At 43.1% G+C, this 19,789-nt stretch overlaps 1 protein-coding gene across 2 annotated transcripts in view; it reads right to left on the bottom strand.

Annotated features, from left to right (window-relative positions):
* Window positions 1–19,789, bottom strand: part of TNKS (tankyrase) — a 287,701-nt gene that overhangs the window by 84,881 nt on the left and 183,031 nt on the right. For both annotated transcript variants that reach the window (XM_073340169.2, XM_073340168.2), the window contains 3 exons: window positions 11,987–12,081; window positions 8,447–8,513; window positions 7,800–7,986 (listed from right to left, as the gene is read on the bottom strand). In XM_073340169.2, the coding sequence (XP_073196270.1) occupies window positions 7,800–7,986; window positions 8,447–8,513; window positions 11,987–12,081 (349 nt within the window). The remainder of the gene's footprint in view (window positions 1–7,799; window positions 7,987–8,446; window positions 8,514–11,986; window positions 12,082–19,789) is intronic.

Here is a 19,789-nt window from a genome sequence, read left to right on the forward strand (position 1 = left end):
GTATTCTGTGAAGCAAAAAGGTCTCTGACAGGCATCCCACAGCAGTCAAAGATGTGCACGATTACTGTGTGAGGCAATTCCTATTCATGGTTGGTAGTAAAATTCCTGCTGAAGGCATCTGCAATCACGTTCTTGGTGCCAGGCAGGGAGGTTGCCGATAAAAAGGTATGATATGCTATGCACCATTTCCACAGGCATATTCATGCCCAGCGCTGGGAATCTTATGCCTCCTTGTTTGTTTACGTAGTATATTGTGGTGGTGGTGTCTGATGTGACAAGGATGTGGCGACAGTGGATAGCTGGTAAGAACAAGTGACATGCTTTGTGCACTGCCCGAAGTTCTGGTATGTTTATGTGCATCCTGACCTCTCGCATGATCCAGATGCCTTGTGTCATGTGATCTTCCATGTGAGTGCCCCAACCTGCTGTTAGAGGGCTTATTCCCTCACCCTCCTCCTTCTTGCATGAACAGAGAGCAACAATATCCCAAGTCCGAAGGTGCAAACAACTGGATGTTTATTGGGATGAACTTTCAGCAAGCTTAAATTCAAGTCCTTTTTTCCTTATTTTCGAATCCCAATTTATTTCCTGTTTGCCCTGTTTATATAGTAATATTCTTAGCTATACTTTAACCAATCATTCTACTGAAATTTACCTAACCAATCCTAACATGATTAGCTAACCAATTATATCCCACCACCTTAATTAGTTTTACACCAAGCAAAATTAATTATACAGCAGACCGAAACAATTAGAGAACCAGACAGATTAACAATAGAAAAGTGGGAGCCATAAAGATAAAACATATAGAATTGAGGGTTCATAGAACCATAGAATATCAGGGTTGGAAGGGACCTCAGGAGGTCATCTAGTCCAAACCCCTGCTCAAAGCAGGACCAATCCCCAACTAAATCATCCCAGACAGGGCTTTGACAAGCCTGACCTTAAAAACCTCCCTAGGTAACCCATTCTAGTGCTTCAACACCCTCCTAATGAAAAAGTTTTTCCTAATATCCAACCTAAACCTCCCCCACTGCAACTTGAGACCATTACTCCTTGTTCTGTCAACCACTACTCCTTGTTCTGTGGTTTCATAACCACAACTATTGAGAAGTGATTTCTTGCCAGATAGGATGCTATCAAACTAAATTTTTTTTTTTAAAACCATTTTTATCTGGAGGTGATAGGCATTATCAGGACAGGATTGTATTTCTAACAGCCCAATAGCACCTTATTTCAGTGTGACTAGTTTGAAATGTAAGGATGTGACCATAAGCTTCCCAGCTTATGGCTGTCTCTGCTGCTTAGCCAAAGGCCTTAGCTTAAGAACAGGGCCTTAGATTGTCACAGTGAGAGAAGGCCTTTACACAAGAAAACAGTAATTTTAAGTCTTTCTTTTATGCCTCTATAACTAGCTAAATGATAAACATATACCTAAATTCTTAAAGTATAGGACTTTACAGACAGGCCTGAATATTTATATCCTAACACCTGCGAGTGACATGTCCATTATGACTGTCATGCTCAGCAAAGATAGGAGGAAGGGCATCTGGAGCAGACTTGAAGCAGGTCTCTCCACCACCAAAGTGAGGAGATGTCTTCCGGCAGGACAATTAGTGTTCATGAATTGGTGTATGAGAGAATAAATCCTTTGCAGTCATAGCTGTAGACAGCAAAGATGCAGCTAGGCAAATGGCGTGACATATGTGTACGCTGCCATGTGCCCTAGGAGGGAAAGGCAGGTCCTGGCTGAAACCAAAGGTTTAGAGGTTACTATTTGGTCCAGTAGGCTTTGGAATCTGTCCTGTGGCAGATAACTTGTGAAGAAGCCACATCGATGTGAGCTCCTATGAATTCCAGGGACTGAATAAGTCGATTTAAAGTCGATTTTTCAACATTAATGTTTACTCCTAGGGAGGAGTAGAAGCTGAGATGTTGATACTTGAGCTTCCTCTCTGGACCGCGCTGCTAGCAGCCAGTCATCCAGATAGGGGAAGACAAGGACTCCCTGACACTGGAGATGAGTCGCTACCACGGAGAAAATCTTTGTGAAGACTCAAGGAGCAGAAGTAAGTCTGAATGGGAGAACCCTGTGTTCCAAGTGTCAAGGTCCTATTTTGAACCTCAGGAATCTCCCGTGGGTCAGGTCTACAACGATATAGAAGTAGGCGTCTTGCATATCAAGAGCCATAAACCACATACCTTTTTCTAGCAAAGGAATGATCGCTTGCGAATTCAGCAGTTGAGGAGCTGGAGATCCAAAATGGGTCTCCATCCTCCTTCTTCTTGGGTACCAGGAAGTAGTTGGAATAGAACCCTGTGTCCTGAAAGGGTGCAGGAACTGGTTACACTGCTAGTCTCTGCAGGAGGGAGTCCATCTCAAGGGTAAGATTTAGGGCTGTCAAACGATTAACAACATTAATCGTAATTAATTGCACTGTCAAACAATAATAGAATACCATTTATTTAAATATTTTGGGATGTCTTCTATATTTTCAAATATATTGATTTCAATTACAACACAGAATACAAAGTGTGCAGTGCTCATTTTATATTTATTTTTATTACAAGTATTTGCACTGTAAAAAACAAAAGCAATAGTATTTTTCAATTCACCTAATACAAGTACTGTAGTGTAACCTCTTTATCATGAAAGTTGAACTTACAAATGTAGAATTATGTACAAAAAAACTCTCCCCCAAGGAGTTAAGTCACAAATTTAATTAACACATTTTTTTTTAACGATCGTCATCAGCACAGAAGCATGTCCTCTGGAATGGTGACCGAAGCATGAAGGGGCATACAAATGTTTAGCATATCCGGCATGTAAATATCTTGCAATGCCAGCTACAAAAGTGCCATGCAAATGCCTGTTCTCACTTTCTGGTGACATTGTAAATAAGAGGGCAGCATTATCTCCTGTAAATGTAAACAAACTTGTTTGTCTTAGCAATTGGCTGAACAAGAAGTAGGACTGAGAAGACTTGTAGGCTCAGAAATTTTACATTGTTTTGAGTGCAGTTATGTAAAAAAAAATTTGTAAGTTGCACTTTCACAATTAAAGAGATTGCACTACAGTCTTGTATAAAAAATACAATTTCTTTTATCATTTTTAAAGTGCAAATATTTGCAATCAAAAATAATATACACTTTGATTTCGATTACAACACAGAATACAATATATGTGAAAATGTAGAAAAACATCCAAAATATTTAATAAATTTCAATTGGTATTCTATAGTTTAACAGTATGATTAATCACAATTATTGTTTTAACTGCGATTAATTTTTTTGAGTTAATCGCGTGAGTTAACTGCGATTAATTGGCAGCCCTAGTAAGAATACTATCATGAGAGTGATCTCAGCAGGGAGGTTAGGAAGGGATATGGAGGAGATATCATAAACTCGAGGTGTAGCTACGTCGAATGATGTCCGCTTGTCCTTTGCTATAGCTCTCCACGCTGGTAGAAAGAGTTTGAGATGACGCCCAAAAGAGGTTCATGGTAGGAACATTGGTATACAGAGTGGTTGACAGCTCTCTAGCCGCACTCAGAAATACCATTTTCACGACAATTGAGTGTGTTGTGCAGGGGTCTGTGTTGCCCAAACAGGTGGATGGGTTCTGTGCACCTTACGGTGCTTCTGAGGAGGCTCAAAGGCTCATTGGTGATAGAAATGGGCTGTTCTACAGCATCGGCTTTGCAGTGGGCTATAAAATTTTTCTTTTTGGTTCCAAATGCCCACGGATTGTAAGTTGGCTCTAGAGATTTTTAGTGAGTGTAAGTAATCATCAGTTTTCTGGTTCAAGAGGTCTGACTCGTCAAATGGAAGGTCCTTGTATTGTGTTTTGTACCTCTCTAGGGAAAGCTGAGGACTGTAACCAGGATTCCCTCTTCATGACACTTCCCATTGCTAACACACGTGAGGATATGTCCGCTGAATCAACTGCAGCTTGAAGTATGGATATGGTGACCAACTTGCTTTCCTGTAAAAATGATTATGATCCTGTTGGGGTAACTTGTCTGTAAATTCTTCCATCCGGCCAGAGTTTATAAAGTCATACTTGGCCATCAGTGCCAAGTAGTCAGAGATCCAGAACTGTAGTCCAGCAGAGAAGACCTTTGACTCATAAGGTTCAGTGCCTTACCCTCCCTGTCTGCCAGGGTGGAGCACTGGTGTTGTTTTGTCTACTCCAACACAGCCTGTATCACCAAGGAGTTAGGTGGAGGGTGTGAAAATAGAAATTCTGCCCCCTTAGGGGGGACGTAGTATCTTCTCTCGGCCCATCTTTTCTCGGCCCCCTTCGGAGTCAGTGTGCATATGGCCAAGGTATGCCACATGTTGCAGTCTGGTTAAAGAATGGCCTCATTGATTGGTAGAGCCACCGTTGCCAGTACTGATGTGTGCAGAATGTCTAGTAGATGATGATGATGACTGTCCTGCACCTCTTCTAGTAGGATCTCAAGAGCATTGGCTAGCCTCCGTAGGAGCTCTTGAAACCATCAGTAGTCTGGTGGGGAGGAAGGTGTTGATGACACGGCAACATTTGGAGACGACAAAGGGAATCTCTCCAGATCTGCCAGTACCATAAGAATCGGGCTAATCGGTGCATCGTCTAACCCCATGTCCGAACGTCTAACCGGACTAAGGTTGTCGGGGCAAGATGGGGAATCCTCCCAAGTTGAACGGGACCACTCTCAAGGTGAATACTGAGGCCATGAGCTCCAATATGACCAACCCAGTTGATCCTGCTGCTGTTGAGCCTGTGCTCAAAGATTTGGGTACTACCTCTGTGGGTAAGACAAAGTGGGAAACTGTCATGGTGCCGTCGGAACCCTTCAGTAGTTGTGCTTCTGAAACAGGAGTGGCAGGCCACGCCAAACATTTGTATCCTCAGAATTGGAGACTTCCACAAATGGCGGTGCCAATGGAGCTGTCAGAATGGGGTGTGTCAGAGTACTGAGTAGCAGGTGACAGAAGTTTCATGCTTCGACCACCATTCCAGAGGACATGCTTCCATGCTGATGACTCTTGTTAAACAAATGTGTTAATTAAATTTGTGACTGAACTCCTTGGGGGACAATTATACGTCTCCTGCTTTTACCCACATTCTGCCATATATTTTGTGTTATGGCAGGCTCGGATGATGACCGATCATATATTGTTCGACTTAAGAATGCCTTCATTGCATATTTGACCAAACACGAAGAAGGTACCAGGATGAGATTTCTAAAGAGAGCTACAGCATTGGACCCAAGGGATAAGAACCTGAAGTGCTTTCCAAAATCTGAGAGGGATGAGGTGTGGGACATGCCGTCAGAAGTCTTACAAGAGCAATACTCTGATTTGGAAACTACAGAACCCGAACCACCTAAAAAGAAAATCAATCTTCTCTTGGTGGCATCTGACTCAGATGATGGAAATGAACATGCATCAGTCTGCACTGCTTTGGATCGTTACTGAACAGAACCTGTCATCAGCATGGAAGCATGTCCTCTGGAATGGTGGTCGAAGCATGAAGGGTCGTACAAATATTTAGCATATCTGGCACATAAATACCTTGCAATGCCAGCTACAACAGTGTCATGCAAACATCTGTTCTCATTTTCAAGTGGCCTTGTAAATTAGAAGCAGGCAGCATTATCTCCTGTAAATGTAAACAAACTTATTTGTCTTGGCGATTGGCTGAACAAGAAGTAGGACTGAGTGAATCCTTAGGCTGTAAAGTTTTACCCTGTTTTATTTTTGAGTGTGGTTATGTAAAAAAAAATTCTACATTTGTAAGTCGCACTTTCACGATAAAGAGCACTACAGTACTTGTATGAGGTGAATAGAAATATACTACTTTTTTGTTTATCTTTTTACAGTGCAAGTATTTGTAATAAAAAATATAAAGTGAGCACTGTACACTTTGTATTCTGTGTTGTAATTGAAATCAATATATTTGAAAATGTAGAAAACATCAACAAATATTTAAACAAACAGTATTCTATTATTGTTTAACAGTGAGATGAAAACTGCAATTAATTGCAATTATTTTTTAATCTCACGATTAAGCGCAATTAATTTTGTTAATCATTTGACAAGCTCTAATGAAAAGCATTTTGGGGTCATAGTAGAGAAGCAATGCAAGATAAGCTTCCACTGCAATACTGTGGCAAAGAGGACCAGTGCGATTCTTGGATGTATAAACAGTGAGTAGGAGTGAGGAAGTGATTTTACCTCTGTAGACGGAATTGGTGAGACAGATACTGGAAGACTGTGTGTAGTGCTGGTACCCACGTTTTAAAAAGGATGCTGAAAATCTGAAGAGGGTGCAGAGATGAATCACAAATGATTTAAGGGCTGTAAAAAATGCCTTAGTGCGAGAGACGAACAGAGCTCAGTTGCTTAGCTTGTCAACGAGAAGATCCAGAGGAGACTTAACTACAGCGTAGAAGTATCTTCATGGGAAGAAAATACTGAGTACCAAATGGCCTTTTAATCTACCGGGGGCAGGCATAACAAGAACAAGTGGCTATAAATTCACACCAGCCAAATTCAGATCAGAATTAAAGCACACATTTTTAACAGAGAGAGTGATTGGAACAGACTACCAAGGAAAGTGGTGGATTCTCTATCTCTTGAAGTCTTTAGATCAAGATTGGATGGCTTTCTGGAAGATATGCTTTAGTCAAACCCAAGTGATAGGCAGTGGCGGATTAGCCCCCTGGGGGCCTGGCCGATTGTGGGGCGGGGTCCGGGAAAAATCCCCCGCAGGGCAGCAGAAGCCTGGAGCTCCGGCCACTAGGCCGGCAGGGTGGGAGAAACTGCAGGCCCCAACTCCATGCCCTGGCAGCAACTCTGGGTGGGTGGGGGAATCCCCCCCCAACACCCGCAGCCCTGGCAGAAGCTGTGGGGGAAGCTCCCCCTTCCTTCCAGCGGCCCCAGCCTGACCCAATCCCCATCAGAAGCTGTGGGATGGGGGAAACCCCTCCCCACCCAGAGGCCCCATCCTCATCAGAAGTCACAGGACAGGGAAAGCCCTAACCAGCAGAGACCTTGTCCCCAGCAGAAGCCGTGGGAAGCCTCCTCTCCCCCAAGCAGAAGAGGTGACACAGGGGAAGCCCCCTCCCCCGCCCCCTCCTCCCTCAGCAGAATCCTGCTTTTGGCAGAAGCCTGGGGGGGGGGGGGGAGGCAAGGTGGGAGAAGCTCCAGTGCCCTGACCCTGGTCACCCAGACCCCCGCTGCGGCCAGGGACTGGAGGAGCTCTCATTCCTTGTTGCACCCCAGGGCCATGGTGCAGGGACAGAGCTTCTCAGGTATCGTGGGCGCAGAGGGGAGGGAGGGGGAGAAAGGAGGGAAAGGGGTTGCAGAGCTGCAGTGGAGGGGGAGAATGTGGGGACCTTGGGTGGAACAGGGGTGGGCCTTGGGGAAGGGGCAGAAAGATGTGGGGCTGCATGTGGAAGGGGCAGAATGGGGGCGGGGCCTCAGGCGGAAGGGGCCTTGCTCTGGCCCAGGGCCCCAGAAAACTTTAATCTGCCTCTGGTTATAGGGATTACTACAGGGGTAACTAAGTGAAATTCCCTGGCCTGTGTTGTGCAGGAGGTCAGACAAGATCTAACAATCCGTTCTGGCCTTAAACGCTATGAATAAAGGCAATTTCATGAAGGAGAACATGTATAGATCTCTACAAGTTTAGAAGTGAGAAATGGACACCTCTATAACCTGTTGTTTTGCATTTCCCATTACTAACAAGGAACTGGGTTGAAAGGTGAGTCAGTTTATATTAATAATTATTTCACGGTTGAAATACATACAAGTCAGTCTCTCCCTTAGCTCAGGTGTTGGAGCCATATCGACAGCACTCTTGCCATGGCAGTTGACCAGTGTTGGATCTGCACCATGACTAAGCAACAAAGAGCAGACTTCTACACGATTCTTGGAAGCAGCTTCATGTAAGGGGGTAAACTGCCAGAGATCCATAGCATTAACACAGGCTCCATGCTAGGAGTGGGAAAGAAATTTTTATGTTAGTAATAAGAGATAACCATGACAAAGATCACAAGGTTTTCATTTTTATAACTTTAACACTCATTAAGTTATTTTCAAATGAAATGAAAAATAATTGATTTATCTTCATCTACCAAAATCTGAACTTTGCAATGAACTTAATTTTTATTGAGACACCTTTGTTTCAAAAAAATTCCAGTTAACTAAATTCTAATGCTTGTCTGCCGAGATTATGCGGAAAAAACACATACTTAATTCAGTGGTACAGGTGTATGTCTAAAGGCCCAAAGCCCCACACAACTGAAATAATATATTACAGGTGTGAAAATCACAATTTTTAAAAAAAAAAAAACAGAAATAAGGCTACAGTCTTAACTATTGTATGATGTAACTATCTCTCTCCATAATTTTGCAATATTGCAATGCTCATGTTTTCTTCCATTTCTCCACTTACCTTAAGTAACAATTCTGTGACTTCATAATGTCCATATGAACATGCATTATGAAGAGGTACAAGTCCGCTAGATTAAATAAAACAAAACAAAATTACATATCTAGGAAGCATTTTCAAAGACTTTTGAAGTATTTTCAGGCTGTAAAATTAGCAGATTTCAAAATCAAATGGAATCTTAACCAAATACATTTACATTTATTTTCAGAATAATGCGCTGATTAAGAATAGCATAAAAACATTTTTGAGTAATGTAACATAAGTGTTTAATCTACTATACATTAATGTTAAGAAATAGCACTCACTGCATTCATAATTATACCTCTACCCTGATATAACGTGACCCGATATAACATGAATTTGGATATAATGCGGAAAGCAGCGATCTGGGGGGCGGGGCTTTGCACTCCAGCGGATCAGCGCATCAGGCTCTGACATGCTGCTCTGAGCGGCATGTTAAGGGGGCTGGGCCGGGGCCGAGGGGTTGGATAAGGGGCAGAGGGTCTCGGGGGGCGGTCAGGGGACAGGGAGCGGGGGGGTTGAATGGTTCGGAGGTTCTGGGGGCAGGGCGGTCAGGGGATGGGAGCGTTGGATAGGGCGTGGGAGTCCTGGGGGGCCTGTCAGGGGGCAGGGGTGTGGATAGGGGTCGGGGCAGTTAGGGGACAGGGAGCAGGGGGATTGGGTAGAGGGTGGGGTCCTGGGGGTGATTAGGGACGGGGTGGGGTCTCTGGAGGGGGCGGTCAGGAGACAAGGAGCAGGGGGGCTTAGATAGGGGGGTGGGCTCTTGGGAGGGGTGGTTAGGGGAGGAGGGTCTCTGGAGGGGGTAATCAGGGGACGAGGAGCGGAGGGGTTTGGATGGGTCGGGCATACTGAGGGGTCAGTCAGGGGGCAGGACGTGACTATTAATAACAGAAATACTCGAGGCCAAAGCAAGTTCGTCATAGCTGCTCTGGGCAGGGGGCTGGAAGTGCCCCCACAACCCTAGCCCACACCCCAGCCCTCTGCCCTGACCCCTACACCCCCCCACACACCCCAGCCCTGATCCCTGCACCCCCCCCCACATACTACCAGCCCTCTGCCCTGACCCCTGCACCCCCCCACACACCCCAGCCCTCTGCCCTGACCCCTACACCCCCCCACACACCCCAGCCCTGATCCCTGCACCCCCCCACACACACTACCAGCCCTCTGCCCTGACCCCTGCACCCCCACACATACCCAGCCCCCTCACACCCCATGCCCTGACTCCTGCACCCTCTCTTATGCCCCCAGCCCTCTGACCTGACTCCTGCACCCTCCTCACATGCCCCCAGCCCTGACTCCTGCACCCCTCACACATACCCAGCCCCCCCACACCCATGCCCTGACTCTTGCACCCCCCACATTCCCACCCCCACCCTGAGCACCAAACGGGAGCTCCTGCACCACCCCCCACATTCCCACTTGCACCCCTCGCACCAAATGGAAGCTGCCCAAGTAGGCACTCCACATCCAAACCTCCTGCTCCAACCCTGAGCCTGCTCCCGCATTCTAGCTCCTGGCCAAACCCTGCACCGCAACCCCCAGCCTGCTCCTTCACCCCCAGCCCTGTGCTCAGTGCACTCCCACCCTCAGCTCAGTGCAGAGAGAGAGGAAGAGAATGGGCTAGAGCCAGTGAGAAGGTAGGTACCCACTCCATGTGGGCAGGGCCGGGACCCCAGACCGGCAGTGGGCTGAGCGGAGCCGGCAGCCGGGACTCTGGCTGGAAGGAGCCGGTGGACGGAATCCCAGGCTGGCAGCGGGCTGAGCGACTCAGCTCACTGCCGGTCTGGGGTCCCGGCCACCGACCCCTCTCAGCCCACTGCCAGTCTGGGGTTCTGGCTGCCGGCTCCTTGCCCGCCAGGGTTCCGGCCGCCGGCCCCCATCAGCCTGCTGCTGGCCTAGGTGAACAGAACCCCAGGCTGACAACGGGTTGAGTGGGCCAGCGGCGTAAGATCAGCATTTTAATGTAATTTTAAATGACGCTTCTTAAACATTTTGAAAACCTTGTTTACTTTACATACGACAATAGTTTAGTTATATAATATAGAGACTTATAGAGAGAGACCCTCTAAAAAACGTTAAAATGTATGACTGGCATGCGAAACCCTTACATTAAAGTGAATAAATGAAGACTCGGCACACCGCTTCTGAAAGGTTGCCGACCCCTGTTTTATACTATTGGCCTTCACAACACTCCTGGAAACAAGTTCTAAAGATTGACTGTGTGTTGTGTGAAGCAGTACTTCCGTCTGTTTGTTTTAAATCTGCTGTCTATTAACTTCATTGAGCGACTCGTAGTTCTTGTGTTGCATGAAGGTGTAAGTTAACACTTCCCTATTCATTTTCTCCACCCCATTAGTGTTATTACAGACCTCTATCATAGGACTCAGCCATCTTTTCTAAGATGAAGAAGCCCCAGTCTTCTTAATCTCTCCTTATACAGAAGCTTTTCCATACCTGAAATCATTTTTGTTGCCCTTCACCGTACTTTTTCCAACTCTACTATATCTTATTTGAGAAGGCGTAACCAGAACTGCATGCAGTATTCAAGGTGTGGGTGAACCATGGATTTATATAGAGACAATATTATGTTTTCTTTTCTTATTTTCTATCCCTTTCCCAATGGTTCCTGACATTTTGTTAGCCCTTTTGACTGATGGTGCACATTGGACAGATGTTTTCAGAGAACTATCCAGAATGACTCCAAGATCTTCTTCAGTGGTAATAGCTAATTTAGATCCCACCATAGTGTATATATAGTTGGGATTTTGTTTTCTACTGTGGATTACTTTGCACTTATCAACACTGAATTTCATCTGCCACTTTCTTGCCCACTCACCCAGTTTTTCTGAGATCCCTTTGTAACTCTTTGCAGTCAGCTTTGGACTTAACTAGCCTGAGTAATCTATGAAATATGTTAATTCACCTTAGAAAAGACTGCTCTGCTGTCTTCTCTTCCTATGATGTTTACTGCTGGTAATAGCTGTGAAACTAGGTGCTTGTTTATCTCATCAGTTGTGCATGTGCAAATCTCATGGAGCTGACATGCATATACCTGACAAAATAATCAGGTCACAGAAAAGTGTAACTGAATATGCCTCTTGTCTGTCACACCTTGCATTCATTTTTTATTGCCAAAATAATACCAGAAGTCCATCAACACTCAAAATTGTGCACAGAATTTCCAATAACACAGCGGACCCATAAAGAACCAAGCAATATAGATTTCAAAATGCACTTATTTAATGAAGGAATAATCCATAAAATAGAAGATCTACATAACTAAGGAGCACACTATCCCACTTCAATCCTCACTTGGGCTTTTACAAAAGATTATTTACCACAAAAACAAAATTTTGATTCTGGAAACAACTGTGCCCCAATTCTCATCTCCAATTTTAGATTAACTCATTTTCAGATACAGACTGAATTACAACATACAACAGAACAATGATAAAAATAATTCTTAAAATGTAACTAACTAGTGAAACCAGAGAATTAATTAAAAACCAATATACATACCCCTTGTCCTTTGCATGAACATCAGCACCATGCTGAAGCAAAAGCTGGACTATTCGAACTCTGTTATAGCCTGCTGCTAGATGCAAAGGAGTGGACTGCAAAGAGAAACAACAGAAAGTAAGACGGAGGCAGAGTACATAGGTAGTTTGTAATTTATGCAGCCCACAAAATGAGAGGAGCAGCCAAAGTTAATGAACACCAAAACCGATGCATAAAAAAGGATGAGAGTCGTTTAATAAAAGGCAAAGGGTTCGAAACACAGGAGCCATGTCACCAATCTTATTTTCAAAATGCTGAACACTCTGCAGCTTAGGGTTGCCAACTGTCTAATCACACAAACCCAAACACCCTTGCCCCGCCCCTTGCCCTGCCCCATCTCCGAGGCACCACCCCACTCACTTCATCCCCGTTGCCTCTGTCGCTTGCTCTCCCCCACCCTCACTCACTTGCACCAGGCTGAGACAGGGGGTTGAGGTGTGGGCTAGGGCCGAGGGGTTTGGAGTTTAGTAGGGGGCTCCAGGCTGAGCCTGGGGCAGGAGGTTAGGGTGCAGGAGGGGGTGAGGGATGTGGGCTCCAGCTGGGTGGCACTTACCTCGGGGGCTCCTGGTTGCTGGCGCAGTGGGGCTAAGGCAGTCTCTCTGCCTACCCTGGCCCCATGCCACTCCCGGAAGCGGCCTGCGTGCTGCCCCTGCCCCGACTCCGCAGCGCCCATTGCCTGCAGTTCCCAGCCAATGGGAGTTGCGGAGTTCTCCTGCCCCCGCACCCTGGGGCCGCAAGGGAGCAGGGATGTGCTGGCCGCTTCCGGAAGCGGCGTGGGGCCAGGACAGGCAAGGAGCCTGCCTTAGCCTCACTGCACCGCCAGACTTTTAACAGCCTAAAATCTCCCGGATTGGCTTCTGTAGCCTCCGGGAGATAGAGCCAGATTCCAGGAGACTCCCGGAGAAACCGGGAGGGTTGGCAACCCTATGCAGCTCCCGCTGACTTCAGCACTTTTGAGAGTCTGGTAACTTATTTAGGAAGTTTCGCATAAACTCAGAAGCCTAACTTTAAGATCCTATCTTTGGACATCTTGGCTATAGTTCTTAAATTTAAAAAAATTAAGTTACAGAGAGTCAAATTACTGCCACCAGGTCTGCATGAGTGACTCTGGGAATCCATGAGAAAAGATTTTGGGAGACTGCAACTTCTCCCATATTTTTAAAGAGAGAGATAGCAGTCAACTTTATGGCAACCAAAGGGAAATTAAAGCATCTACTTCCCTCTTCAAGTAGCTGCTCCTTGAGTTAGTAATGAAAGTGTTATGAGAGATGCTAGTATAATTTGGTAACTATAAAGCTCTTCATTGTACTTCAGGTTTTTTAAAAATTCTGTCTTGTAGCTCTGATTCCAAAACATCTCAATCCTGAATGTCCTGCTGCCAGTGCAAACCTAGCATCACCAGAATTGATCTCTTCTCCCACCTCCCTTAACTCTTCCCCCCTCACTCCTTTTTTTTTAATTGTTCATAATGTCACTATCCCCACAATCCCCAAACACCAGCATATACCCCCATCCCCAATCCACCCTATTACTACTTCCTCTACAGCTCTAAAAATCTAACCTTACTTCAAATCATCGTGTCAACACTCTTCTCTGCACCTTGGGTCAGTTGTCATGGAAGGCCTCAGCCCATACAAATGCTGCTGCCAAAAGACACCTTCTCCTCATGTTTCTCATCCTTGCTTTAAAGGCTCTAAAAATATTCTGCTTCTGCTTACATTTGTGATCTTATCTCTTTCCACTCATTGCCTTTACTCAGTATAAACCAGACACTTGGCTGCTCCCTTTGTTTGTTCCTCACACAGCTACATCTTCTTCCGTGATGCACGTTAAGTTTGGAATAGTTTCAAACTTTGTTTCCATTTGATCATATTTCCTTCACTCAAATTACTCCTTAAACAAGGATTCTTCTGAACAGTTTAGGATGATCCACCATACAAGTTATTTTCACTAATTACAAGTGATTCACTGAAAAAAAATCCAATCCCAACTGACAAAATAGTGCATAATTCAGGATCTTCTGCCCATAAGCAAATACATATTCCTCTGGAATATCTACTCCTTGTTCTCTCCCCTTCTTCCCCTCACCAAGCATGATCTCTTGTCATTTGTGCATCCCTATTTAGACTGTAAATTGCTAAAAAGAGGAATTGGTGTCTTGTATGCACCTATCAATCATAGAAATGTAGGCCTGGAAGAGACCTCAATAGGTCATCTATAGTCCAGTCCCTTGCATTGAGGCAAGACTAAGTATTATCTTCTATACCATCCCTGGGACATGGTGCTGGCCGCTTCCGGGAGCGGCACGGGGCCCAAGGTGCCACGGGGGTAGCAATCCTGCAGGCTGTAGTTTGCCCACCCCGTTCTAAAAAACCTCCAATGACAGAGACTCCACAACCTCCCTGAGCAATTTATTCCTGTGGTTAACTATCCTTATAATTAGGAAATTTTTTCCTAATGTCCAACCTAAACCTCCCTTGCTGCAAATTTAAGCACATTATTTCTTGTCCTGTCCTCATGGGTTAAGGAGAATCATTTATCATCCTCCTCTTTACAACAACCTTTTACATATTTGTGTCCCCGCTCAGTCCTCTCTTCTCCAGACTAAACTCCAATTATTTTTTCAATCTTTCCTTGTAGGTCACTGTTTTCTAGACCTTTAATAATATTTTTGGCTCTCCTCTGGCCTTTCTCCAGTTTGTCCACATCTTTCCCAAAGTGTGGTACCCAGAACTGGACACAACTACTTCGGTTGAGGGCTTACCAATGTGGAGTAGAGCAGAAGAATTACTTCTCATATCTTGCTTACAACACTCCTCCTAATACATCCCAGAATGATGTTCACTCTTTTTGCAACAGTATTACACTGATGACTCATATTTAGTTTGTGATCAACTATAACCCCCCAGATCCTTTTCTGCAGTACTCCTTCCTAAGCAGTTGTTTCCCATTTTGTATTTGTCCAATTAATTAGCCCTTCAGAAGCGTTGTGCTTTGCGTTCATACTTTTGTCTGCAAACTTTGTAAGTGTACTTTTTATGCCATTATCCAAATCATTTATAAATAAACTGACTATCAGATCCAGGACAGATCCCTGCTGGACCTCATTCAGTGTCTCTTTCCAGCTTAATTGCAAACCATTGATAACTAGTCTCTTGAGTATGGTTTTCCAACCAGTTGTGATCCCACTTTATAGTACGTTCGTCAGGGTTATATTTCTCTAATTTGTTTATGAGAAGGTCATGTGAGACAGTATCAAAAGCCTTGGTCTTCCTCTTGCTTCTAATGTATTTGTAAAATGTTTTCTTGTTGCCCTTTATGCCCCTAGCTAGTTTAATCTTGTTTTTTGCCTTGGCCTTTCTAATTTTGTCCCTACATGCTTGTGTTTATTTTATATTCACTCTTTGGGAAGTAATTTGACCTAGTTTCCACTTTTTGTATGACTCTTTTTTGAGTTTCAGGTCATTGAAGATCTCTGTTTAAGCCAGGGGAGTCTCTTACCACACTTCCTATCTTTCCTATGTATTGATATACTTTGCTCTTGAGCCCTTACTAACGTCTCTTTAAAAAACTGCCAACTCGCCTGAACTCTTTTTCTCCCTCAGACTTGCTTCCCATAGGTTCTTATGTATCAATTCTCTGAGTTTGCTAAAGTCTGCCTTCTTGAAATCCATTATCTTTATTCTGCTCTTTTCCCTCCTACCATTCCTTAGAATCATGAACTCCGTCATTTCATAATCACTTTCACCCAAGCTGCCTTCCACCTTCAAATTTTCAACTAGTTTCCCGCTATTTGTCAAAATCAAATCTAGAATAGCCTCTCCCCTACTCACTTTCTCCATCTTCTGTTATTTACAAAAAATGTTGCTTCCAATGTATTCCAAGAACTTGTTGGATAATCTGTACCCTGCTGTATTATTTTCCCAACAGATGTTTGGGTAGTTGAAGTCCCCCACCACTGCCAAGTTCTGTGTTACGGATGATTTTACTAGTTTTTTAAAAAAGCTTCATCTTTTCTTCCTGGTTAGGTGGTCTATAGTAGACATCACCCTTGGTTTTTTTTTACCTCTTTTATCCTTACCCAGAGGCTTTCAACAGGTCTGCTTCCTGAGTCTATCTTAACATCACTGCAAAGATCCTTGGTTGTAACAGATATACTAAGAGGTTGTCCAGATTTTTATTGTTGGGGTAGCTGTGGGATTTTTATTGGGCGGGAGTGCGGGGGGGAAGGGAGAGAATAAGGTGTCCTTCGCACCCACAACAGTATGGAGAAAATGAACAGAACAATACACAGCACAGGATATCAACACCACCAGTCTCCCTACATAGCCTGAGGACCTTGGCTCTCTAGCCAGCTCCAGAACAATGCTCCTTGGCTAGCACTCCTAGCTAGGATGGGTTGATATTTTTTGTTCAAAATGTTTGTTGGTTTGTTTCTTTTAACGGCTTTCTTTCCCCTCCCCCCCCAAACCCAACTAGTAATTTTTGAAGGAGATGTCTGTTTGAAACATTTGGGGGGTTTTCATTAAAAACAACAAAATTTTGAAAATGAAAAATTTGGCTAGTCAGGTAGAAATTTTCTGTAAAACCAAACATTTTGTCAGAGTGGCCACATTTTTTGTGTTTTCTGGTTTTTCAACAAAAACTCAAATAAATTGTAGAAAAGGAGACAAATGCGTTCTTTTCATTTTTGTAAAAAAAAAATTTTTTTTTACCCGAAAACAAATTCCTGGCGAGCTATACTCCATACTTCTACTGACGCTTCTGTCCTAGTGTTGCCAATGCCCATGAGTTTATCGTGTGGCTTGCAATATCTGATGTGTTGGGGTTTTTCTGAAGCCTTAGACCCTGGAGTCAGGTAACTATACCAGAATCTCCAAGAAACTGGAAAAAAATTAACCATAGGGATTCAAAAGCCAGAAGACAAATAAAAGGAACTTCAAATGTATTATTCTTAAAATCACGATTTGAGCCAATCTCATGATTTTTGGGGCCTGTCTCAGGATTTTTCAGCACTTGATAATAGCAATGCTGTTATACACTTTATTTTTAAATTGACAGGTTGAACTGGTGCAACTGACTTCCCACAGCTGTTACTAGCCATCCCAAGTGGATGTATTTGTGCATGACAATCCAGATCAGGTGGGGGGAGGGGGAGAGATCCAGACAGCTACAGATCACCCTCTCATAGTGGTGCTAACTAAATAATGGCCCAATTTTTTAGAAATGTATGTGCAGTTGTGTACACAACGCTCAGTGCAAATATTCAGGCTGGGAAATTTCATACATACATAAAACCTGAATGCATGCAGAAATGCATGTTCATTTTTTAAAACACATGCTAACATTTTTAATTCAGATTCCAAAAAGTCAAACATTTAAAAATTGGGGGAGGAAGTGCAGTGCATCATGCAGAACAAGGGACTGTGCTCCATTTGTAGGAGGGCTGTCTTTCTCTGGCTCTGTGCCCAAAGATTGCAGGTGTCTTGGTACACCATGCTTATGTACATAACCATGAATATACAGCAAACCAGGGTGGATAAAAATCAATGATTTTTTAAAAAAAAATAAAACATCTGATTTTTTAAATTTAAAATCAGATTTTTTTTTTATAAAATGCTTTTTGAGGAAAAAACCATCTAAAGATCGTTTTAATTAAGATACATTATAGCTCAAAGATATCTCATCATGGAATAGGGATTATAAATTCTAATTCTATAATATGAGACAATATATTCATGTCATGTTTAAGAAAAGTTTTGTAAATGAGTTCCAATAGTTCATGGATTAGGGACCCAATCTTATGTGGCTCCAGGGGCTTCTGTATAGATTATTTAGGTTAATTTAGGGACTCAGTGCTCAGTCTAGAAAGTACCATCAGAGATGCTTAGTTTTGCAGTTCTCAAACTGTGGATTTGTCTCTCCAGCGATAACATGCTTGTTAACAGCAAAAATGTTTTTAAAAAAATAAATAATATATCGAGGTGAGAAATAACAGACCTCAACCCTATTGCCCCTCTGCAAATGTGTGTACACAGAGTCAATCCCTTACCTCTCTCTAAAAGTGCAAAGTTTCAAAAAGATCAATGAATAGATGATTGTTGGGGGCGGAATAGAGCTGGACAAGGAGAAGAAGTCTGGAGATAAATGTGAGAAGGGAGGGACAGGCAGTAGAAACAAAAGTGAAACTGTTTGAGCAGCATATTGCAGAAGTCTTGAGGTCTGAGAGTGGCCTTCACTGATTTGAGATCTACCATACCATTCTCTCACTAGAAGGGAAAACCTATAACGGCAGCAAGCCGTAAGAGAGACCCAGTTTGGGAATATTTTAATGAAGTTCCTCTACCTGTGGGTAAGACAGGCATGCATGCAAAATGCAAACAGTGCAACAAAGAAATGCAGTGCCTGGCTGCCTAAATGAAATAACATCTTGAGAAGTGTTCCCTCTCAGGAATCAGAGTAACAGCCGTGTTAGTCTGTATTCGCAAAAAGAAAAGGAGTACTTGTGGCACCTTAGAGACTAACCAATTTATTTGAGCATGAGCTTTCGTGAGCTACAGCTCACTTCATCGGATGCATGCCGTGGAAACTGCAGCAGACTTTATTTATACACAGAGAATATGAAAAAATACCTCCTCCCACCCCACTGTCCTGCTGGTAATAGCTTATCTATCCCTCTCAGGAAGACACTGCATTGAAGATGATGAAAGGAAGCAGGTTGGTCAAGAATGTACTTATGTAGAAATCTATGATTAAATCGAGTCTTCCTGACTAGTGATTTAAATCAATTTGATTTAAATCAAATCCACCCTGTAGCAAACTGTGTACAGTTTGTATAGTTTCCTCCCACAATGTTCAATTCTTTTGCAAACTCTACATTTTAAATGGCAAAACATTTTGCTACTTAAACTCTGCCCAATAATTAAAATAATATCTTTTACCTCACCTAACTAATAAGAACACCATTTTAACCGAGTGCAATTGTCCCACTTTTATTCACTTATAAGAAGTTTAACTACCTTAAAAGCTTTGAATTCAGCAGTGAATTTTGTGTACTTTTCTTCATTTGAAGGAGCAAGTACACCTATAGAAAAGGGTGATGTTATTTCCATCTTCCCTCGGAGTTAGAGCTGGAAATTTGAGAAAGGGTTTAATTTCAGGAGTTTTTGTTTTGTTTTTATTTTTTTTCCCCCACACAATTCAAATATAATTCAAAGACAGTAATATCCTACATAGAAACAGATATTCACCAACATCTAATGAGAGTTGCAAGTCATGTAATATCCTTTGTTTAGCCATAAGTGTTAACATTTTAACATAATTTAGTGTTAACATTTAAAATATACAGTATTAGAGGTGTTATTTAAGATACTTCCTCTATCATCCAGCCAAACTGCACTCTATTGTTACCGCTTTCTGTGATAAAATGTCAGAAAACACTGTACATTCACATACAGTACGTGTTTTCAGGAATTAATTCAGATTTAGGACTATACATTACTTTGAGTAGTCTGGAGTAGGTTTTTAATATAGTTCCAATATTTCATTTCAGAAACAATAGTTGCTCTGGATACTAAGCAGTAAATCTGTATGTCTCCCTGAGGACAGAGCTAGCATTGATACTGTTTGAAGTAATACCACTCCCATGTTTTAGGAAAAACATCTGCACTTACTGCTTGCTAGATTTTAATTTCTGGATTTTAAACTAGTTATTTAGTTTTGTATGAAACATATACTTGGAGAATTATCTATTTTGTTTTCACA

This window comes from Lepidochelys kempii, chromosome 4 (assembly GCF_965140285.1).
Source record: "Lepidochelys kempii isolate rLepKem1 chromosome 4, rLepKem1.hap1, whole genome shotgun sequence".
NCBI lineage: Eukaryota > Metazoa > Chordata > Testudines > Cheloniidae > Lepidochelys > Lepidochelys kempii.